Here is a 17,502-nt window from a genome sequence, read left to right on the forward strand (position 1 = left end):
CCCCCACCAAACACTGACACCGATAAAACAGAACAGCAGACACTGGACCGACCGGAGCTGCTGGGCAGGCAGGTCCCGACTGACTGTGTGCAAGGTGCATTGGCTGGGCCGATTCAATCAAGTCTTGTCTCCTCAACCTCACCACCACCGCGGCCGAGAAAAAAAAATAAAAAATCACGCAACCCTCTGCCCTTTTTCTGTTTCCCTTCCTCCTACATACCCATCCTGTAAAGACATCGAAGCATAGAATACATATACACCATGGCCAAGACCGACCAGAAGGCCTGCCTGAGTACGTCAAAAGATCTCCCTCCCAACCCTCCGTGCCCCTCCTTGCGACCCCGCGGTGGTGCTGGTGATGGCAGTCGCGTTGTTGGTGGTGTTGATGGTGGTGGTGGCAGTGGTGTGAGCCTCGAAGCTGGTCGACAAGTCCAGAACCAAGCCAACCAGCAATCTGGAGAGGCACCTCCCCCTCCTCCCAAGCCCTCAAATCTTGTCCAGCCCAAGCCCAAGCACAATTCCCCCGACTACGTCCTCACCCTCGCCTACATCGTCCTGTACCTCGAGGTCGGCTGGCTAATCTTGTGGATCTTGCGCTCCTACAGTCGTGATTGATGGCTGGGGTGTTCCCGGCGCCGAGTCCCCCAAGGATGGCGACGCCATCACCAACGCAAACACCCCCGTCATGGACGACTTCGCCAAGAGCAGCACCGGCTACTGCGAGCTCGACGCCTCCTCCCTCGCCGTCGGTCTGCCCGAGGGTCTGATGGGCAACTCTGAGGTCGGACATTTGAACATTGGCGCCGGCCGTGTCGTCTGGCAGGACGTCGTCCGCATCGACCAGACCATCAAGAACGGCCAGCTCCCCGACAACGCTGTTATCAAGAAGACCTTCGAGAGCGCCAAGAACGGCAACGGCAGACTGCACCTGTGCGGTCTCGTCTCTCACGGCGGTGTTGTAAGTCGCCCCGAATACTATCACCCCAAAATAGAAGTGTCACTGACGTCTGATTCCCCTCCAGCACTCCAAGCAGGAGCACCTCTACAACCTCCTCAAGGCCGCCAAGCAGTATGGCGTCCCCGAGGTCTACATCCACTTCTTCGGTGACGGCCGCGACACCGACCCCAAGTCCGGCGCCGGCTACATGGAGGAGCTTGTCAAGACCGCAAAGGAGATTGGCATCGGCAAGATCGCCACCGTTGTTGGCCGCTACTACGCCATGGACCGCGACAAGAGATGGGAGCGTGTCGAGCTCGCCCTCAAGGGCATGATCCTCGGCGAGGGCGAGGAGAGCACCGACCCCGTCGCGACCGTCAAGGAGCGCTACGCCCGCGGCGGTGACAAGGACAAGGACGAGTTCCTCACCCCCATCATCGTCGGTGGCCAGGAAGGCCGCATCAAGGACGACGACACCGTCTTCTTCTTCAACTACCGCTCCGACCGTGTTCGCCAGATCACCCAGCTTCTCGGCGACGTCGACCGCTCCGTCCTCCCCGACTTCCCCTACCCCAAGATCAACAAGTTGGTCACCATGACCCAGTACAAGACCGACTACCCCTTCGAGATCGCCTTCGAGCCCCAGCGCATGGGCAACGTTCTCGCCGAGTGGCTCGGCAAGCAGCAAGTTGAGCAGGTCCACATCGCCGAGACGGAGAAGTACGCCCACGTCACCTTCTTCTTCAACGGCGGTGTCGAGAAGGTCTTCGCCCTCGAGACCCGTGACGAGAAGCAGGATCTCGTCCCCTCCAACAAGTCCGTCGCCACCTACGACAAGGCCCCCGAGATGTCCGCGGACGGTGTCGCCAACCAGGTCGCCAAGCGTCTCGGCGAGCAAAAGTTCCCCTTCGTCATGAACAACTTCGCGCCCCCCGACATGGTCGGCCACACGGGCGTGTACGAGGCCGCCATCGTCGGTGTCGAGGCCACCGACAAGGCCATCGGCAAGATCTACGAGGCCTGCAAGAAGGAGGGCTACATCCTCTTCATCACCGCCGACCACGGCAACGCTGAGGAGATGAAGTTCGCCGACGGCAAGCCCAAGACGTCGCACACCACCAACAAGGTCCCCTTCATCATGGCCAACGCCCCCGAGGGCTGGAGCCTCAAGAAGGAGGGCGGTGTCCTCGGTGACGTCGCTCCTACCGTCCTCGCCGCCATGGGCCTGCCCCAGCCTGAGGAGATGACTGGTGCGAACTTGCTGACCAAGGCATAAACTTGTGCGTATGGCTTGTGATAGGGTGCGGAGTTGTGGGTGCTGTTTTCGGGGAGCGGGTTTATGGGAAAAGTTGAGCGTGTGGCGTGAGTTGAACACCTAGGTTATGACGAGTAATAGACCTATAGAGAATGAGAGCACGCTTTGATGACAACCTGAGAGAGAAGATTGAACAATTGTCTCTGTCCCCCAAACTAGGCAACTAATTGGTCGGAGTAATAAGCGATGTCACGGCACGACTTCCGCCTTCTTGGTGTGCTGATTGCTGACAAAGTCGCTCAAAATACAGAGTTTCTCAGAGTGAGGAGACTCGGCAGGAGGCGGGAAAGAGTCAAGCAATTGTGGTTCGCGGACCACTTGCCTTCATCATGAGCTCCTCTCGGAGTCCTGATGCAGGACAGCTGCACCGCCCCTGCTCCTGCATCAATCCATTGGTCCAATTTTCCAGCCGAGCCGTGGCAGTCAGCTTCCCCTCCTTGTTGCCAGCCTAATTTCTTTCGCAACCTGCTTTGTTTGGAACAATTTCCGCCTGACAATCTCACTTCCATTTCCCCTCTCGTTGGAACATGGCCGATCCTCTGAGCGTGGCCTCCGCCATCGTCGGCCTTCTTGCTGCGGCCGGAAAGGTCGTAGAAATTCTTGGACCGTATATCTCAGCGGCAAGGGACACGCCCAAAATCGCACGGTCTGTTCACTCCGAGGTCGTCCAATCTCGCATCATCCTATCAGCACTGCATGGTTTGCTGGACAATCTCAGTGTTGTGTCGAGGAGCAGAACGTTGCTTGTCCCGATTGACGATCTCATCACCGTCTTCACGAACGGTGTTCTCATCTTCAATGAACTGGAAGAATCTGTGTTGAAGATCAGCCAGTCTGGAGGTGACCGCCTTGTGACGCGTATGCAATGGGTTCGCAAAGAGGGCAACTTCACTGAATTCATCATCCGGCTTCAAGCCTTCAAGGATACCACTTTGTTGCTTCTCAACATTCTTCAATGGTAATATCACATGCGATCCTACGGACATGACATGAGAATTAACAGCTTGGGGCTTTCAGTGACTCCGATCGACGAGCTGCACAAAACCATGAAGATTTGTCGGGAAAGCTCACGAAATTGGTGGAGAACACGAATCTTCTCTCACGGCTGGAAACACTAGAGGACTCATTCGACGCTTTGAGCCTTGTTGAGGCAAAAAAGCCCATCCCATCCCAAATCTCGGTGTCTTGTCCTTCAGACCATCAATCAGACCTCGACGACCAGTCTTTCTACTCGGTTGAAACAACGAAGCCAAGCTTGGAGAATCTGAAAGTCGAGTCGAATCCCAATTCGAGCGAATCAACTTTGACTGTCCCTACCTTCGAATTTCAAGCTGCTCTCGATGCATCGGTAGCATATCGTAGGGCTCGGGTAGGGACAATCGGCTTCTCTACGAGGAGGTCTGTCGCGGCATCAAACACCTGGTCTGTGTTTTCTGGAGTCAGCTTGTCTGAAATCTCCGATCTTTCTAGGGTCGCCATCCCCGTCTTTCCCGCCGACATATCCAACTCCCACCGTTATGAGTTTATGAAGCCGACCACCACAAAGCTCTACACCGCTCGGCGTCCGACTGCGGCCACCATGGGAAAGTGGGCTCAGTCAGTCAAACGGGTTCCGATCCTGAGAGAATTAAGATTTGACATTCAATTTCAAGTGCCTGTGATCTTTGTCTGTCAACCAGCGAACGACAAAGGCCCAATCAAGAGGGCAGAAGTTCTGTACATTGATGGCACACCAAAGAGCCTCGACATCACTTGGTCAGCGCTGCCGAGTGCACCGAATAGTCCAAGTGTAAAAGAACAGCAGTGAGCTGCAAAAGCTTTGATACGAGCTCCTGACAACGAGCTTGCAACTTGGGTTACACTATTGTCTGCACTGCAGAGAATGGAGAATGAGTCCAGATGTTGGCAGGAACATATTTGGGAACGAAGAGCGAATCAGAAAATCCTGCCAAGAACAACTCAGCTTCCCGAGAGGGTTGGTACCGACGACATTCTGGACTATGCAATTGGCAAGCACACGCTTGCATTCGCAATTCAACGGAGATCAACCACGTGGACGGCATTGCCATCCCACTTTAAAAAGCCGTACGCGACCACAACATGGTGCCATGCGATTGAGCTAGCCGCTGCCCTTGGCATATACTGGAAGGATTTTGACCGCTCTCAAGACATATATCGAGCGCAAGGAAATGGTTATGTTATCAAAAGCAGCATTGCGCCAGATCTCGGCACAGTCCTTACATTCCAGGTTCACGGAAGAAGCCGATTCGAGCAATTTCGCCTCATCCCCAAGGACGAAATTAAAGAACTTTGCTTTGGTCTGGTTCCTACGATATTTCGATCGGGAGACACACGGAGACTTTATTTACAATCCAACAACACTACGCCTACGACTGAGATTCTACACTTAGCCAACTTGGATGAGATCGCTCAGTCACTGGCCGTCATAGGCTGCAACACGTGGGCTACTAGATTGGTTTCAGAAAATAAGATTGGCTCACACATCTTCCCTGGTAAGCTATTCTCAATTCAAAATTACGGGACTTGATAGTAACATACCCATTAGTTATCTTCGAAATTATAGGGATGGTAGCCAAGTCATTACATATCAAGTATAGCGTGTTTCGCATGCTACCAAACCCAACACCATACAAATGGGAAACCAATGCCTCTTCGCTGACCTTGATGATGCAGTCATTCTTGCATCATTGTAACGAGTCTGCCATGCACAATACTGCAGCCAGAAACCAGACCTTCGTTCAAAGAGAGATACAACGAAGAGCACAAGCCATTCTGGAGTGTGGGAGCCAGAGTGAAAACGGCAACACAGATGTCGACCTCATTGATTTGTTACATGAAAGTGTAGCCGATGCCACTGAACTCTTGACGACATACAACATGCGAGAACGCGCCGTAATGATGAAGAATTACACTACAAATTCTAACCTGATGCGCTCCCCGAGTGACACTGAAAAGCCGGGTGAGAGCACCAGATCTAAGGAACAGAAGGCTGAAGAAATCTTGAGACGTAAAAGGAAAGCTCTTACGTTGCTCACTTTACGCATTCATATTCAAGTAACACTTGCTGGTCTCCAAGAGGGAACAACACCTTCAACCCGGCTGGATATTGAGAGTGTTGAAGGCTCGGCTGACTTCGTAACGTGGAACGAGCTAGAGCGCGTACCGCCGGAGCTAAGACAAGCAAAGCTTATAGAGCTTTACTTCCGGATTGTTAGGCCTAAGGTCATTTCTGAGGTTGAGAAACTGGCCAGCAATCTGGACATCTCTGCCTCTGTTAGTGACACCGATCCTGAGGAAAGCAAGCCCGGTCAGGCAGATACAACTGAGAATGATTCCGAGAAACTACCGCTTTGGCAGGTAAAGAATGTGAGCTGCGAAGACATATGGTATACCTTGGTGTTCCGGTCGATTTGCTGGCTGATGCTTCATAACTTTCATCCAGACGATATACAGATTTCGAAGAGCGATTTGTTTGGTAGTCGTTTACCGGTTTACATAGCATGATAGATAGAACCCGTCTTGATCAAACTTTCGCTCCAGAAAACTGGGCCACGATTGCTCTTGCGGTTGACGCCTCTCAAGTCAAGAGTGATTGTCAGTGCTTACCTAATGCGAATGTGAGTTAAACTATTCCCTGGTATGTTCCAAATGATCATTTCCAGCCAGGATCGTCTTTTTCACATGACGACAACGATATCTAGCGCTGTCAAGTCTGCTGTTACAACTAATAAAGAGATGGCAGAGCCAAAGTAACAAGAACCACCACAAACAACCATTTCGTAGAGAATGTATATGCCGCAATATGCACCGCCCCTCCGCTCTGAAAACTACTCGTTGCACCTTGAAGCAGATCCATAGGACCAGGTTTATTCTCCCCAAATACGAACCAGCTTCCAGTGCCGGTATCATGGGTGATGTTCGTCTGCTTCGTCACTCCGCCCTTCAAGCTCCCGAACTCGACGCTACCTCCCCCGACCGGACGTTGTAGCTTATTCTCTCCAGCCTTAACAGTGAAGTTTGCCAACGCAATCTCGTAGCCGTTCCTCGTGGCGTACGTCGGTAGACCGAAAAACGTAGCATTCATCGCGTCGTAGCCCACACTGAGCTCAAAGTAACCTCGGTAAAAGTACTCCTGCCACTGCAGTTCCGGATTGGCCGCCGTCATCCACGAACTCCTGTTGAGAGCCTTCTCTTGCGTGATGTTCTGACCTGCTGATGAGGGAGAGGAGACCGCTGTGCCGGCGAACTCGACGCCGATGGACCCTGCCCCAGTCTCTGGGCCGTAATCCTTCTCACCTAACCATACGAGATCGCTGACCCACGATGCATGACTATCACCCGCCAGGAAGACTGTATTGTCGATCTTGTTATCATACAGCGTCTTCAATGTCCGGTTCCTGTTCGCGACGTAGCCGTCCCACTGGTCGTAGTTGAAGGGGTTCTTGGGCCCGTTGGAGATGCTCTGGTTCATCCTGCTGAACACGATCTGGTTGCCCACGATCCTCCAGAGGGTCGGTGTATCTTTGAGCTGGCGATAGAACCAGTTCTCCTGGCGCGAACCCATGAGCGAGCGGCTGGTGTCGTCGCTGATCTCGTGGATGTACCCGGTGTTCCAGTATAAGTCGGTGATGGAGCGGTCGTAGTTCCTGGTGTCGAGCATGATGAGATTGAAGAGGTCGCCGAATTGGAAGTTGCGCCAGATGCGGAGGTTGTCGTCCATGTCGACCTGCCGAAGGGGCACTGTGAAGATGTCAGCTAGAGAAAGGGATAATGCGGGGTGGACTTACTCCATTCGAAGTACGCCCGCACGGCGTTCATCTTGCGCGTATCGACGGAGATGCCGTCGTCTTTGATGAACGACTGTTCGGTGTTGTTCATCGCCGCTGACCCGTCGCGGTACGGATTGTCCATCACTTCGTGGTCGTCCCAGACCGTTATCCAGGGGAACTTCTGGTGGCTGGCGCGGAGGTCGGGATCGTTCCGGTACTGAGCGAGGCGCTTGCGATAATCGTAGAGTCTAACGCATCTCAAGTCAGTACTAGAGCAACCGAAGCTTGAGGTTGGGAATCACACACGTATGACAAGAGCGGTTGGGTTCCGGGACTCTTCCGATTGAGTCGCCCCAACCCAGACCGCCGACGGGGTACTCTCCGTTGCCGTACTCATAGATGTAGTCGCCTAGGTGAATGACATAGTCCACAGAATCTTTTCGCTCTGGGTTTCCGTAGGCGTTGAAGAAGCCGAAAGCTGTCACGGCTTGTGTTAGTATAGTAAGCCTGCAAGTATGCCACAATACTCACGGTAATTTGCACAACTGTAGACAGCTAGCTTGACAGGACGCTTGACTCTGGAGTTGGCTTCTGGAAGAGTCCGGGTTCTACCGATGGGAGACTTGGTTTCGGAGTTGCACACGTTGAACTGGTAATCTGACTCCTGTTAGCTCGTGTCTGACAAGTAGGTAGGGAGGCTAGTGCACGAACAGTACGTTGTAAAAGCCTTCAGCCCTTTCGCTTCCACCTGCACCACTTAGCTACAAGCGCCAAGGCTCAGAACAGACTCTGTCAACAAACCTTGACCGTGAAGTCTACATCCGAACTTGTATAAGCCGTACCCGATCTGGCGGCGTGCCCGTTCATAGTCTCCGACGTTCCAATTTTCCAATCGACGCAGATCAGCGACTTGCTCGCTTTGACAAACACATCATTGTCGTGAGCGAAGACAGGGGCTGTTCCCTCAACCGTGACGTTGCTATGGTCGTTGTCCATCGTCGGGGCGACACGGGTCCAGAGGATGACGCTGTCATCGTACGGGTCGCCGGAGGCCACGCCGTGAGTGAAGTTGAGCTGCTCCGGCGTCCATGGCGTGCTGCCTTCAGAGCGATCTGCCACCTTCCGGATAGAAATCCCGAGGAACGGATGGTGTAGAGAGGGTGACCCATAGTTGAGGTTGCCGGTGTAGGTAGCGGTCGCCTGCGCGAATAGACTTGCGCCGCAAAAGCCTTTGAGAAACAGCATTGGAACGACGACAATTGAGAAAGACGTCTGACTCATGAAGGTTTCGTGACAAAAGCCCACTACAACAATAACTGTCGCCAGAATCGGCCGCGACAGGTGTGCAATCCAATCCATTATAAACGCATAGTTCTGCATAGGACGCTTGAGGTTATAAGTTTTGGCCTACGTCCAAGCGCTTGTGAGATACTTTCGTCGGTATCCCACCGGTAGAGTGGGGGAGATGAAGGCACAGTAGCCAGTTAACCGGAACTCAATTGATGTTTTGCGAACTCTATCATTGGTTTCTAAGCGGCGAAATGAGACGAATCAAGCGCCCGAATGGTGTTTGATAGGGCGCGTAGACGCAGTAGGGCGTATTATTGACTCCTATGTCCCCGGTGGGACCTAAGGTGAACAGGACGCGGAACAGATTTTAATGGTGAGATGTCATGCCCCATTCTACCATACTGACCAGGCCATGGTGCTTGAATCAAGAGGTAATGAAGTCGCCCAATTCATTTCAGCTCTTCAGTCTCTGAGATAGAGCTTCAGACAATCCGGATCGTTCGGACCTCCTTATCAACTGTGCTCAGCAGACCAATCTCTTCGGCCTCGGCCGTCACCGCGATCCCTATCCTACGGAACGTGGCCTGGGCCTCATCCTCCGCTACTAGCAGCAGATACGACAAGAAAACGCCAGCTGTTGTCTGCTTTTGCGTGGGAACGTAGTACAAAGACCCCTTGTTCTCGTCGTCGAAGCTCTTCTGGCTGACATCCAAATACACTCCCACACCAGCGACCCAATCTTTCTTATGCTTAGATTTTACGATGGCGCCGTCCACTTTCAAGAAGAGTTGCTGCAATTTCCCAACGTAGTTGACCACCATTTCGAAAGATCCCGGTCGGCACTTGAGATCGAGATATCCTCCTGTAATAAGGCCGGTTGTGTCCGGTGAATCATGGTCAAGATGGAAGTCAACAACCTCAATGAGAAGGTTTTCTCTAGTTGAAGTAGGGGCAATTACCTCCCCATCTATGGAGGCCCAGGAGAAAGTCGGTGCGCGGTATGCATCAGGTCGAACGGATGGCGAGCCGTCGATTTGGCCATCACGATTTGCTCCCCAGAGTAGACTGCTTTCCAAAGTACTAAGCCACATGCCTGCAATATACGTGTCCTTCATCTTTGTCTGAAAGTATTTTGCAATTCCGGACAATGCAATCAATTTGTCGGAGGCCTTGGTAAGCTGAGTTTCGGAATATGACCATATAATTGATTGCCACATTCGGTGATATCCGAATGGATCAATAGCATTTTCTTGATCAGTATTGGAACTGGGCTCTGTCGGGGTCAGTCTCTTGAATTTCACAAGAGCGGTATTGCGCAATGTTTCGGGTAGTCCGTCTGGATAACACTCGGCTGCTGTGTGGTCTCTGCATTCCCAGTATAACTGGTCTCGGCCAAAATGGAGAACGCGAGGGGACAGCAGACGCTCCTGCAAGACCCAACCTCGTTTGTTTAGGGGACATTGGCCAACCGCGTGGCTCCAAAACTCCATGTTCACAATAGTACAGTCCAAATAGTCTTCGCCAAGGCCAAGCCCCTCAGTGCATATCGTCACATTTGCTGTGAGACTCTGCCGTGGATCTCTTTGGAAGAACAGCCCTTTGGAGCTATCTTGGGCCCCTGAAGCAGAGATGTTGCAGTATGAGTATGAGTAAACCTTGTGCATTAGTCCCGCTTCGACGAGCCAGTCGGAGAGGTCGTCTCGGTCTTGAAGGATGCATAGAGAGTCGATCCAGAGGTAACGTATACCCAGACGTCGAGTAACTTCAACAGCTTCTCGAAATGTTTTCGGCAAGTCAGACAACTGGATCCCTTTTCGAAAGTCGGCATAAGTGAACTTGTTGAGCTGAATGAACTGCGCCGAGCCCCAGCAGTGACTCAAGGTTGTGTACCGCTGCTTACACGCAAACGCCTCGTCTGATGTAATAATCAAACGAAGAGTGTCAAGGTCTAGGTCCGGGGCAGACAAGTCCAAAAGCCTGGTGGGGTACCACGCCTCAGCGGCCGCTTCGGCGTTGCATGATTGATGGCCTGAGCAGCACGTCTCCATCCACGTGATAGCTTTCCCCCAGGCTTCTTCAGACGCAGTGTCGTTGGATAGAAATGGTTTCATCTTTCCTGGGTCTTTGTCTATTAGCCGGAATTGATATTAAATACCAGTCATATTCAATAATGTTCGCATCGGATAACTAACCTGCTCCCCTTTGAACGATGTAACTGCCATACAATTCCGTTCTCCTCAGCGGACATTCTTCACCGAAGTCTGACCCAAGAGATATAGACACCATCAGGTCCATGCCTAGGGCCTTCATGTCGTCCTGCGCACCGAAGTTGACTATGGCACAAATAGTGACCAATCCATCTAAATCGTCATCGTCGAGCTTCTCGCCATTTATCCTCGGTTTTGCTCCAGCCCCATGACGTTTAGCCCATAGTGTACCAAAATCTCTCAGCGTGGACCTCTCATTCTCATCTATTTGCCACCAGAACGGGCGGCATATCTCGCAGGATTCCAGAGCAGATGCTTCGAGACTGGCAATAGACTCGTGGTGAGCCAGTAAAATTGCCGTCTCGGATTCGTCCTGGTCGCTAATAGCCCATCCTTTTCTATCATGAAGTGCACCGATGCAGGTGCCACAAATCATGGCGGAGGGGTTTGGACTCGCAGTCGATTTCTGGCGTCCACAAGTTTGACGAACTTTGAGAGGCGATAGTAGTGTGAAGTGACGGAACTGATGCGGGGTTGTTGAGCCTGCCAACAAAAACCCTCAACTTTCTTGGTCAGAAATGGAAATTGTCTTCATTGGTGGTGGGTGTATCTATCGCTGATTGGAGGCAGCTGAAAGCCACAATGCTTCCTTTTGTCTTGTTAGCGCACCTTGACGATCCTTGCTTGAGATTTCTCTCTGTCATTTTAGTGCTAACTACCTCGAATAATGCAATTTTGAAATGCCGTCAATCGGAGCGAAATGAACGCCACAAATCACAGTCTCTCCCGGGGCTGCCGGAGCCTTTGCTGCGAAGTTGCTGTCTCAAAAGCTCACCCGAAGTCATCAAGTACGGCAGTACTCCGGAATTTTCATTTCCTGCCAAGTCTAACTTGTTTGTGCTTTCTCAGTCATAAGTGAGAATCTGATTACGATCCAATTTTACTCTTGGGAGCCATGTCTTCTGGGAACACTTTCTACTCCCAAATGACTATGGTGTCTGTATACGCTAGGTAAGCAACCCAATATCGGAGTCAGAACTCCGTGAGCTGATACACTCAGCCAAGAAGGAGTTCTGAGGTCCATGTTTTGTTTCTTTGTTTCTAGCAGTCATGAAGAAACATGAAGGCATATTGCCTGCCTGCCTTTCTTTTCTACAGCTGTAGCTACTTTGTTTATCACACGCGAGTATGAGCCTTCTGAGTTGCCCCTTTCCGATGAGCATACCAGTTCTATAAACCAGAAAAGTCTTTGCGGGAAAACTTGAGACTATGATGAACCTTCCTTCTGCATTCTTTCTGGCTTGATCGATGACGATTCGTCCAGGCGAATTTCAATTATCATGAAGTTGTTTGTCATAGATTGGTGATGAAGAACACCAGAGCGAGCCTATCTCGCAGACAAGGTCTTGCCATTTCTGAGATGTTGTCAGTGGATCGTTCTTACGGAAGCGCTGTATTTGAGGTAGATACCTAAGTAGATTTATTGACGCCGCAAATTGTCGGGTAGGGAGCGGGGTCGAAAAACCTTGGACATGCACGCCAGCTGCCTGCGAAATTTTACAGCCGAATGAAGTCACAGGATAGGCACCGAGTGACCGCTTGATGCCCAGTCCTCGCCTCCAACAAGGCCTCTTAATCCCTGCGTGTTTGCTGATTACTATTGCGTACCAGCCCCGATACCAACGTCATGCCTTTAGTCGAAGCATGTAGGTAATGGTGAGATTGCGTCCAGATGGGGACTTCATCAAAACACGCCGGCGACTTTCAAGAGCCCTGCTCCAGAATCGGGATGCTGGTAGAATTTGCATCATCGAGGTCCCGAGGAAGTTCAGTTTGGGACGGCACTAGAGCTGCTTGCTGCGAAGATTGGCGCTTAAATTGCTCACTTGGCGGGCAGGCAGAACCAGGATTGGATTCCTGGTTGCCTTGTTGGCGGGACTCAGAACACTTTCGCCCCTGCAAACTGCATTTCCCTAAGCTACTTCCGGATGCATCTACTGATAAACGGGATCCATGGCACCAACAGCATTCGGTCAACACTCACCTGCATAAAACCCCGTCTTTCTATCGGAAGCAAAGAAACAGGTGGTCTCCAGCCCCTCTCATTTCTCAGAATCGTTTTATTCGTTCGCATCATCGACGCCCTCGGACTATCGTTCTCAAAAATCACTCCAGTCTGGGTCACCATCTCAGCCCATCCCCACAGGCTTCGTGGGTGCCAAAACCAGAGTTGCTCACCGATTGACCGACATAGTTAGCTGAGCCCATCATGTCCGCCAATGCACATGATTCATGGCAGCAGAACGTTCAGCCAACCACTGTCCAAGCGGCTATGGCGGCTGAGGCCGGCGATGACGAGGAACCCCTCGAAGCTGATGAGGGCTATGGTGTTTGTTGCTCCTTGACTTACGACCACTTTCGGGGTTTCGCCTTTGTTCTAACTGACCATTTACAAGACTGATGGCGGTTCAACGATTGACGAACAAATGTAAGAATGCCACCAGGCAAAATGTCATCTACTCAATCGCTCATTCGTCATGACATAGGCAAGCCTACGCCGCGTCATTATCGTCAAGTGTCGTCAACTACCCGGAAGAGTTCGGTCGAAGATATCATGCCTATCGAGCCGGGAGTAGGGTTTCATCATTAAACAAGTTTGTTTGCGTATTCTAACAGGGCCAGAATATCCGCTTCCAAACGATGAGCTTGAATCGGAGCGTCTCAATTTGGCCCATCGTCTGATTTTCAGGCTTCTTGGCAATAGACTCTTCTTAGCGCCCCTTGAGTTTGGCCAGGTCAATCGTATTTTGGACATTGGCACCGGTACAGGCAAATGTGAACATGACGGCTGATTCCTTACATGCCTTGGTGCTGATAGTTTACGTGACAGGGGCAATCCAGATGGGCGATCTTTTCCAGCATGCAGAAGTAGGCCTCTCGGGTCAATTCAACGCAGAGTTCGCAAGACTAATGGCCAATAGGTTATTGGAAACGACTTGAGTGCAATCCAGCCAATATGGTACGTATGCTATCAACACATTGTGTATGGCTTGCACATAGCTAAAATTTTCAGGGTTCCCCCAAACGTCAAGTTTGAAATAGATGATGTTGAAAGTTCTTGGGTTGGACATCAAAAATACGACTACATTATGTGCAGATACATGGCAGCTGCGATCAGAGATTGGCCCAAGCTGATAAGGAATATCTATGAGTACTTTCCTCTTTTTTTCTTTTTGATATTCATCATTATCGTGGCAAGATAGATGCTGCTATTGGTCCTTGAAATGTTTGATGCTGACTTGCGTCAACAGCCATCTCAACCCAGGGGGATGGGCAGAGTTCCAAGACATGGACATCGAGCTTTACTCAGAGGATGGGACCCTCACTGATAGTCACGCCACGAAGCAATGGAGCAGGACATTTGTGACAACTTTGGCGAGTATGGGTCTAGAACCTGCACCAGGGCCACAACTGGAAGGCTGGGTGTGGTCGCATGGCGGGTTTACGAACGTCAGCCATCGAAAATATAGGGTACCTGTTGGTCCATGGCCTAGACAGACTTTCTTCAAGAATCTGGGCATGCTGAACCTAATACAGACTCTAGAGGGGCTTGAAGGATTCTCACTTAAAATGTTTTGCGGCGTTCTCGGGCGGACGAGAGAAGCAGTGATGACCCAGATCGAGGAGGTGAGTGAGGAGTTGAAGAGTGGTACGGTTCACAGTCAGTTTGATATGTGAGTATTTTGCTTCTTTGGAAATGTTTATCATGAAAACGCTGACTCTCCCCAGACACGTCGTGTATGGGCAGAAGCCATTGAAATGAGATGGGCCTGCGTGACTATGCGTCAAAAACATCAAAAATGTCCTGGAGCACAGTAACGAATGCCCCGGGGGGATCCAGTTCAACTGGTTGAGCGTCGGAGCGAACAAACGTAGAAAGACTTCAGTCCGTAGCAAGGTTTCTAATCTAGACTGAAATTTTCGGGGATATTTACAATATTTGCTTTCACACCTATGGATACAATGTGCATCTCAATGTCTTCGCAGAGCCCTTGAGGCATTTGAATCGCGTTACATGGACTGGTCCACAAATCCATACAAGGCTGGCATATCTTCGGATGCATTCCCTTCCGTGCGTATGCGAACATATGAACAGGATCCAGGTGAGCTGATATTGTCTCTGAAAGAGGAAAATGCGTTTGGGTGACCACAGGTTGCATATGCGAATGGTCCGGGGATCAGAAGCGGTTGAATATGATTGGTGTCGAACCGACAGATGTTGGATGCAAAAGTGCGGCAGCCCCATCATTACAATGTTCGCAGACTTATGATTAGCTGAGAGGCTTCCAGGGGTACTAGAATGGAACGTTCACTGCATACCACCCATGCGGCCTCGCACAGAAAATTGGGGCGCCGAGATGTTGGAAGTCGCAAGCCAAAGCAATGATGCGGCAAGTACAAATGTGTGTTGTTTATCGAGAGCGGCAATTCCGAAACTACCCCTCTTCTTCAAACACACGTTCTCATCAAGCTTGCAAACAGCATTCTTTCAATCCCGTGACGATCGCTTCTTACGAAATCCAAATTGACAGCATGGCAGAGGCGCAGAGGAACACCACCGGGCCAGACTTGGCGGCGACATCGCAGACAGCATCACCTGCTTCAGGAGACTCACCGGAAGCCGCGAGAAATCTCGCGCCTGGGGCCCTTGATGTAGATGAGGCGGAGCATGTGCGTGGACCCTTTTACTTTTCAGTTTGTGATGATGGACTTTGTTGACATGTGGTACAGCAATCCGATACAGCTTCAACGATCGATAGCCGAATGTGAGAGCCTTCAGTGTCTGATATCAAGCTAGTATACTGATGACTTAGTTCAACTTACTCGGCATCTCTGTCTGAAAGCGTACTTGACTACCCGACCGAGAATGGCCGACGTTATCATGCTTTTCGGGCTGGCTGTAAGTGACGCAAAGTTGCGGACTCTGCTGCTGCTGTCAATCCCGAATGCTGACGTGATGAAAGCCTACTTTGCTCCCAACGATGAGGTACACTTGAGACTGTTGAACCACGCCCCTCTTACATACTTGCTAATGAGAACCTGCGGTGCACGCACAGAGCGAAATGGACCGACTTGACTTCAATCATATGCTGATACTCAAAACCATCGGAAGAAAGCTTTTTCTGGCCCCTGTCCCGAAAGAGAAGACCCATCGCATCCTTGACATTGGAACCGGTACAGGTATCTGTACGTGCGACGTGTCATTGCCACCCGTACCTATCAAGTCTGACGAACATAACAGGGGCCATCGAGGCATCGGATATGTTCCCCAACGCAGAGGTATATTTAAACAAGTCAGCTGCTTCTCCGGGCCGGGCTAATAGATTGATAAGGTCATCGGTAACGATTTGAGTGCTATTCAGCCCAAATGGTAATGATAGCTCTCAGAGAGATGTGACATCCCGTGTGCTTGACTGACGATGCAATAGGGTGCCACCCAATGTCAAATTTGAGGTCGATGACGTCGAAAGCGAATGGATCTACAACGAGAAGTTTGATTTCATCTTCTGCCGGTACATGGCAGCATCCATCTCGGATTGGCCAAGGCTCATGTCGAGAATCTACGAGTGAGTTACATAAATAGGCATCCAGACAGAACGCTGACAAACCGGTATTATAGAAACACAAACCCTGGCGGATGGGTAGAATTTCAAGACTACGATCTCTTGTACAGATCAGACGATGGCTCGCTGACTGACGATCATCACACTTCGAAGTGGACCAAGGACTTCCTTGATGGCTTTAAATCAATTGGACGAGAACCTTGCCCGGGTCCCAAACTGGAGGGCTGGGCTAAAGAAGCTGGGTTTACTAACATCAAACATCAGGTGTTCAAATTGCCCATTGGACCTTGGCCAAAGGATCCCTACTACAAGGACGTAGGAATGACCAATATGATCATGCTCCTCGATGGCTTGGAGGGCTTTACACTGCGAATGTTCTGCAGTGTTCTCGGGTGGACAAAGGAAGAGGTTCAAGTTTTGTTGATGTCGGTCCGCAAAGAGCTCAAGGCTCCGGCATTCCATGCCTACTACAACCTGTGAGTATATCGTCAACAGAGTTGGTGCGACTGTTTTGCTGATGAAGTATATCTCGTAGCCATGTGGTCTACGCACAAAAGCCCGAGACCAAGAGGAATGGTTAATGCAGTCATTTGTTGGAATCAGTAATTTAGGACGAGGTCTGGCGATTCTTTATCACAGACAAAGTCCTCCTGTCAATGTTTTTTTTACACTCTAGCAGAGCTTAGTTGAAAGGTCATGGCACATTTCCGGGAGAATATTTGAGAGAATTGAGGTATGAAACCAGACATCAATGGAAGCTTCAAGTGATTTGGCTTGGTGGGAACCTTTCCCTCTTCCAGCTTGCGCGAAGTTGATCAACGACGGGCATGACAAGTCCCCGAGAACCCGGGTCTCCAGCAGAGTTTCTGAGTTCTGATTCCCTGGATCAAAACCCGCATCCGCCAAGACCTGATATTGCGACCGCTTCCATTTGTAATGCGACATCCCGCCGGTAAGAGCTACTATGTCTCATGCAGCAACGTCTTGCTTTTCATTGGATGACCTGACATCAGACGTTCATAAGCAGCTCAACTCCACGGCGCCGATGCCTGTTGGTCATCGTATCAGTCAGCCTGATATCACAAATGGCCCATCTGCCGTAGCTAGCAGATGAAACATATTTCCTAATTTGTAGTCAATAAGGTTTGCCTCGGTTCTTGGTAACGCTAGTAGAGAATTCACATCGAAGCCAAGATCCGTAGATGTGAGGATGACTCCACTTTTCGCACCGGATGTTACGGTGTGGAATAAGGGACTTGCGTTCATCTGAGTAAGAAACTTGCATTGGCGACGCGAAATCGACATACGACGTGCCTAAAGAGGAGAAGTGGGTATGTGT

General features: G+C 50.8%; 6 protein-coding genes across 6 annotated transcripts; 4 read left to right on the forward strand and 2 right to left on the reverse strand.

The window, feature by feature from the left end:
- Positions 1–261: 261 nt before the first annotated feature.
- Positions 262–2,213, forward strand: ipgm-1 (2,3-bisphosphoglycerate-independent phosphoglycerate mutase; the record flags this gene model as incomplete). The annotated part of the gene is made up of 3 exons (XM_036638979.1): positions 262–292; positions 606–958; positions 1,023–2,213. 3 exons carry the CDS (start codon positions 262–264, stop codon positions 2,211–2,213), a joined length of 1,575 nt encoding a protein of 524 aa, XP_036495406.1.
- A 1,921-nt stretch (positions 2,214–4,134) lies between these two features.
- On the forward strand, positions 4,135–5,777 carry CGCS363_v007131 (uncharacterized protein; the record flags this gene model as incomplete). The annotated part of the gene is made up of 3 exons (XM_036638980.1): positions 4,135–4,765; positions 4,819–5,108; positions 5,142–5,777. The coding sequence occupies 3 exons, from the start codon at positions 4,135–4,137 to the stop codon at positions 5,775–5,777; spliced, it is 1,557 nt and encodes a 518-aa protein (XP_036495405.1).
- A 98-nt stretch (positions 5,778–5,875) lies between these two features.
- Positions 5,876–8,287, reverse strand: phoD-2 (Alkaline phosphatase D; the record flags this gene model as incomplete). Its single annotated transcript, XM_036638981.1, has 7 exons — positions 5,876–5,879; positions 6,161–7,013; positions 7,061–7,290; positions 7,349–7,520; positions 7,574–7,699; positions 7,754–7,790; positions 7,844–8,287. 7 exons carry the CDS (start codon positions 8,285–8,287, stop codon positions 5,876–5,878), a joined length of 1,866 nt encoding a protein of 621 aa, XP_036495404.1.
- Positions 8,288–8,814: 527 nt separating this feature from the next.
- CGCS363_v007133 (uncharacterized protein) lies at positions 8,815–10,975 on the reverse strand (the record flags this gene model as incomplete). Its single annotated transcript, XM_036638982.1, has 2 exons — positions 8,815–10,454; positions 10,525–10,975. The coding sequence occupies 2 exons, from the start codon at positions 10,973–10,975 to the stop codon at positions 8,815–8,817; spliced, it is 2,091 nt and encodes a 696-aa protein (XP_036495403.1).
- Positions 10,976–12,808: 1,833 nt separating this feature from the next.
- On the forward strand, positions 12,809–14,362 carry tdiE-6 (putative methyltransferase tdiE; the record flags this gene model as incomplete). The annotated part of the gene is made up of 9 exons (XM_036638983.1): positions 12,809–12,928; positions 12,996–13,027; positions 13,086–13,171; positions 13,222–13,374; positions 13,430–13,467; positions 13,521–13,558; positions 13,613–13,750; positions 13,851–14,273; positions 14,329–14,362. The coding sequence occupies 9 exons, from the start codon at positions 12,809–12,811 to the stop codon at positions 14,360–14,362; spliced, it is 1,062 nt and encodes a 353-aa protein (XP_036495410.1).
- A 770-nt stretch (positions 14,363–15,132) lies between these two features.
- CGCS363_v007135 (Secondary metabolism regulator LAE1) lies at positions 15,133–16,744 on the forward strand (the record flags this gene model as incomplete). Its single annotated transcript, XM_036638984.1, has 10 exons — positions 15,133–15,270; positions 15,331–15,365; positions 15,414–15,499; positions 15,564–15,586; positions 15,657–15,786; positions 15,842–15,879; positions 15,933–15,970; positions 16,029–16,166; positions 16,220–16,639; positions 16,699–16,744. 10 exons carry the CDS (start codon positions 15,133–15,135, stop codon positions 16,742–16,744), a joined length of 1,092 nt encoding a protein of 363 aa, XP_036495409.1.
- Between the last annotated feature and the right edge of the window lie 758 nt (positions 16,745–17,502).

The sequence above is a fragment of the Colletotrichum siamense genome (assembly GCF_013390195.1).
Source record: "Colletotrichum siamense strain Cg363 chromosome Unknown KSG_Cg363_contig04, whole genome shotgun sequence".
In the NCBI taxonomy this organism is placed as follows: Eukaryota; Fungi; Ascomycota; class Sordariomycetes; order Glomerellales; family Glomerellaceae; genus Colletotrichum; species Colletotrichum siamense.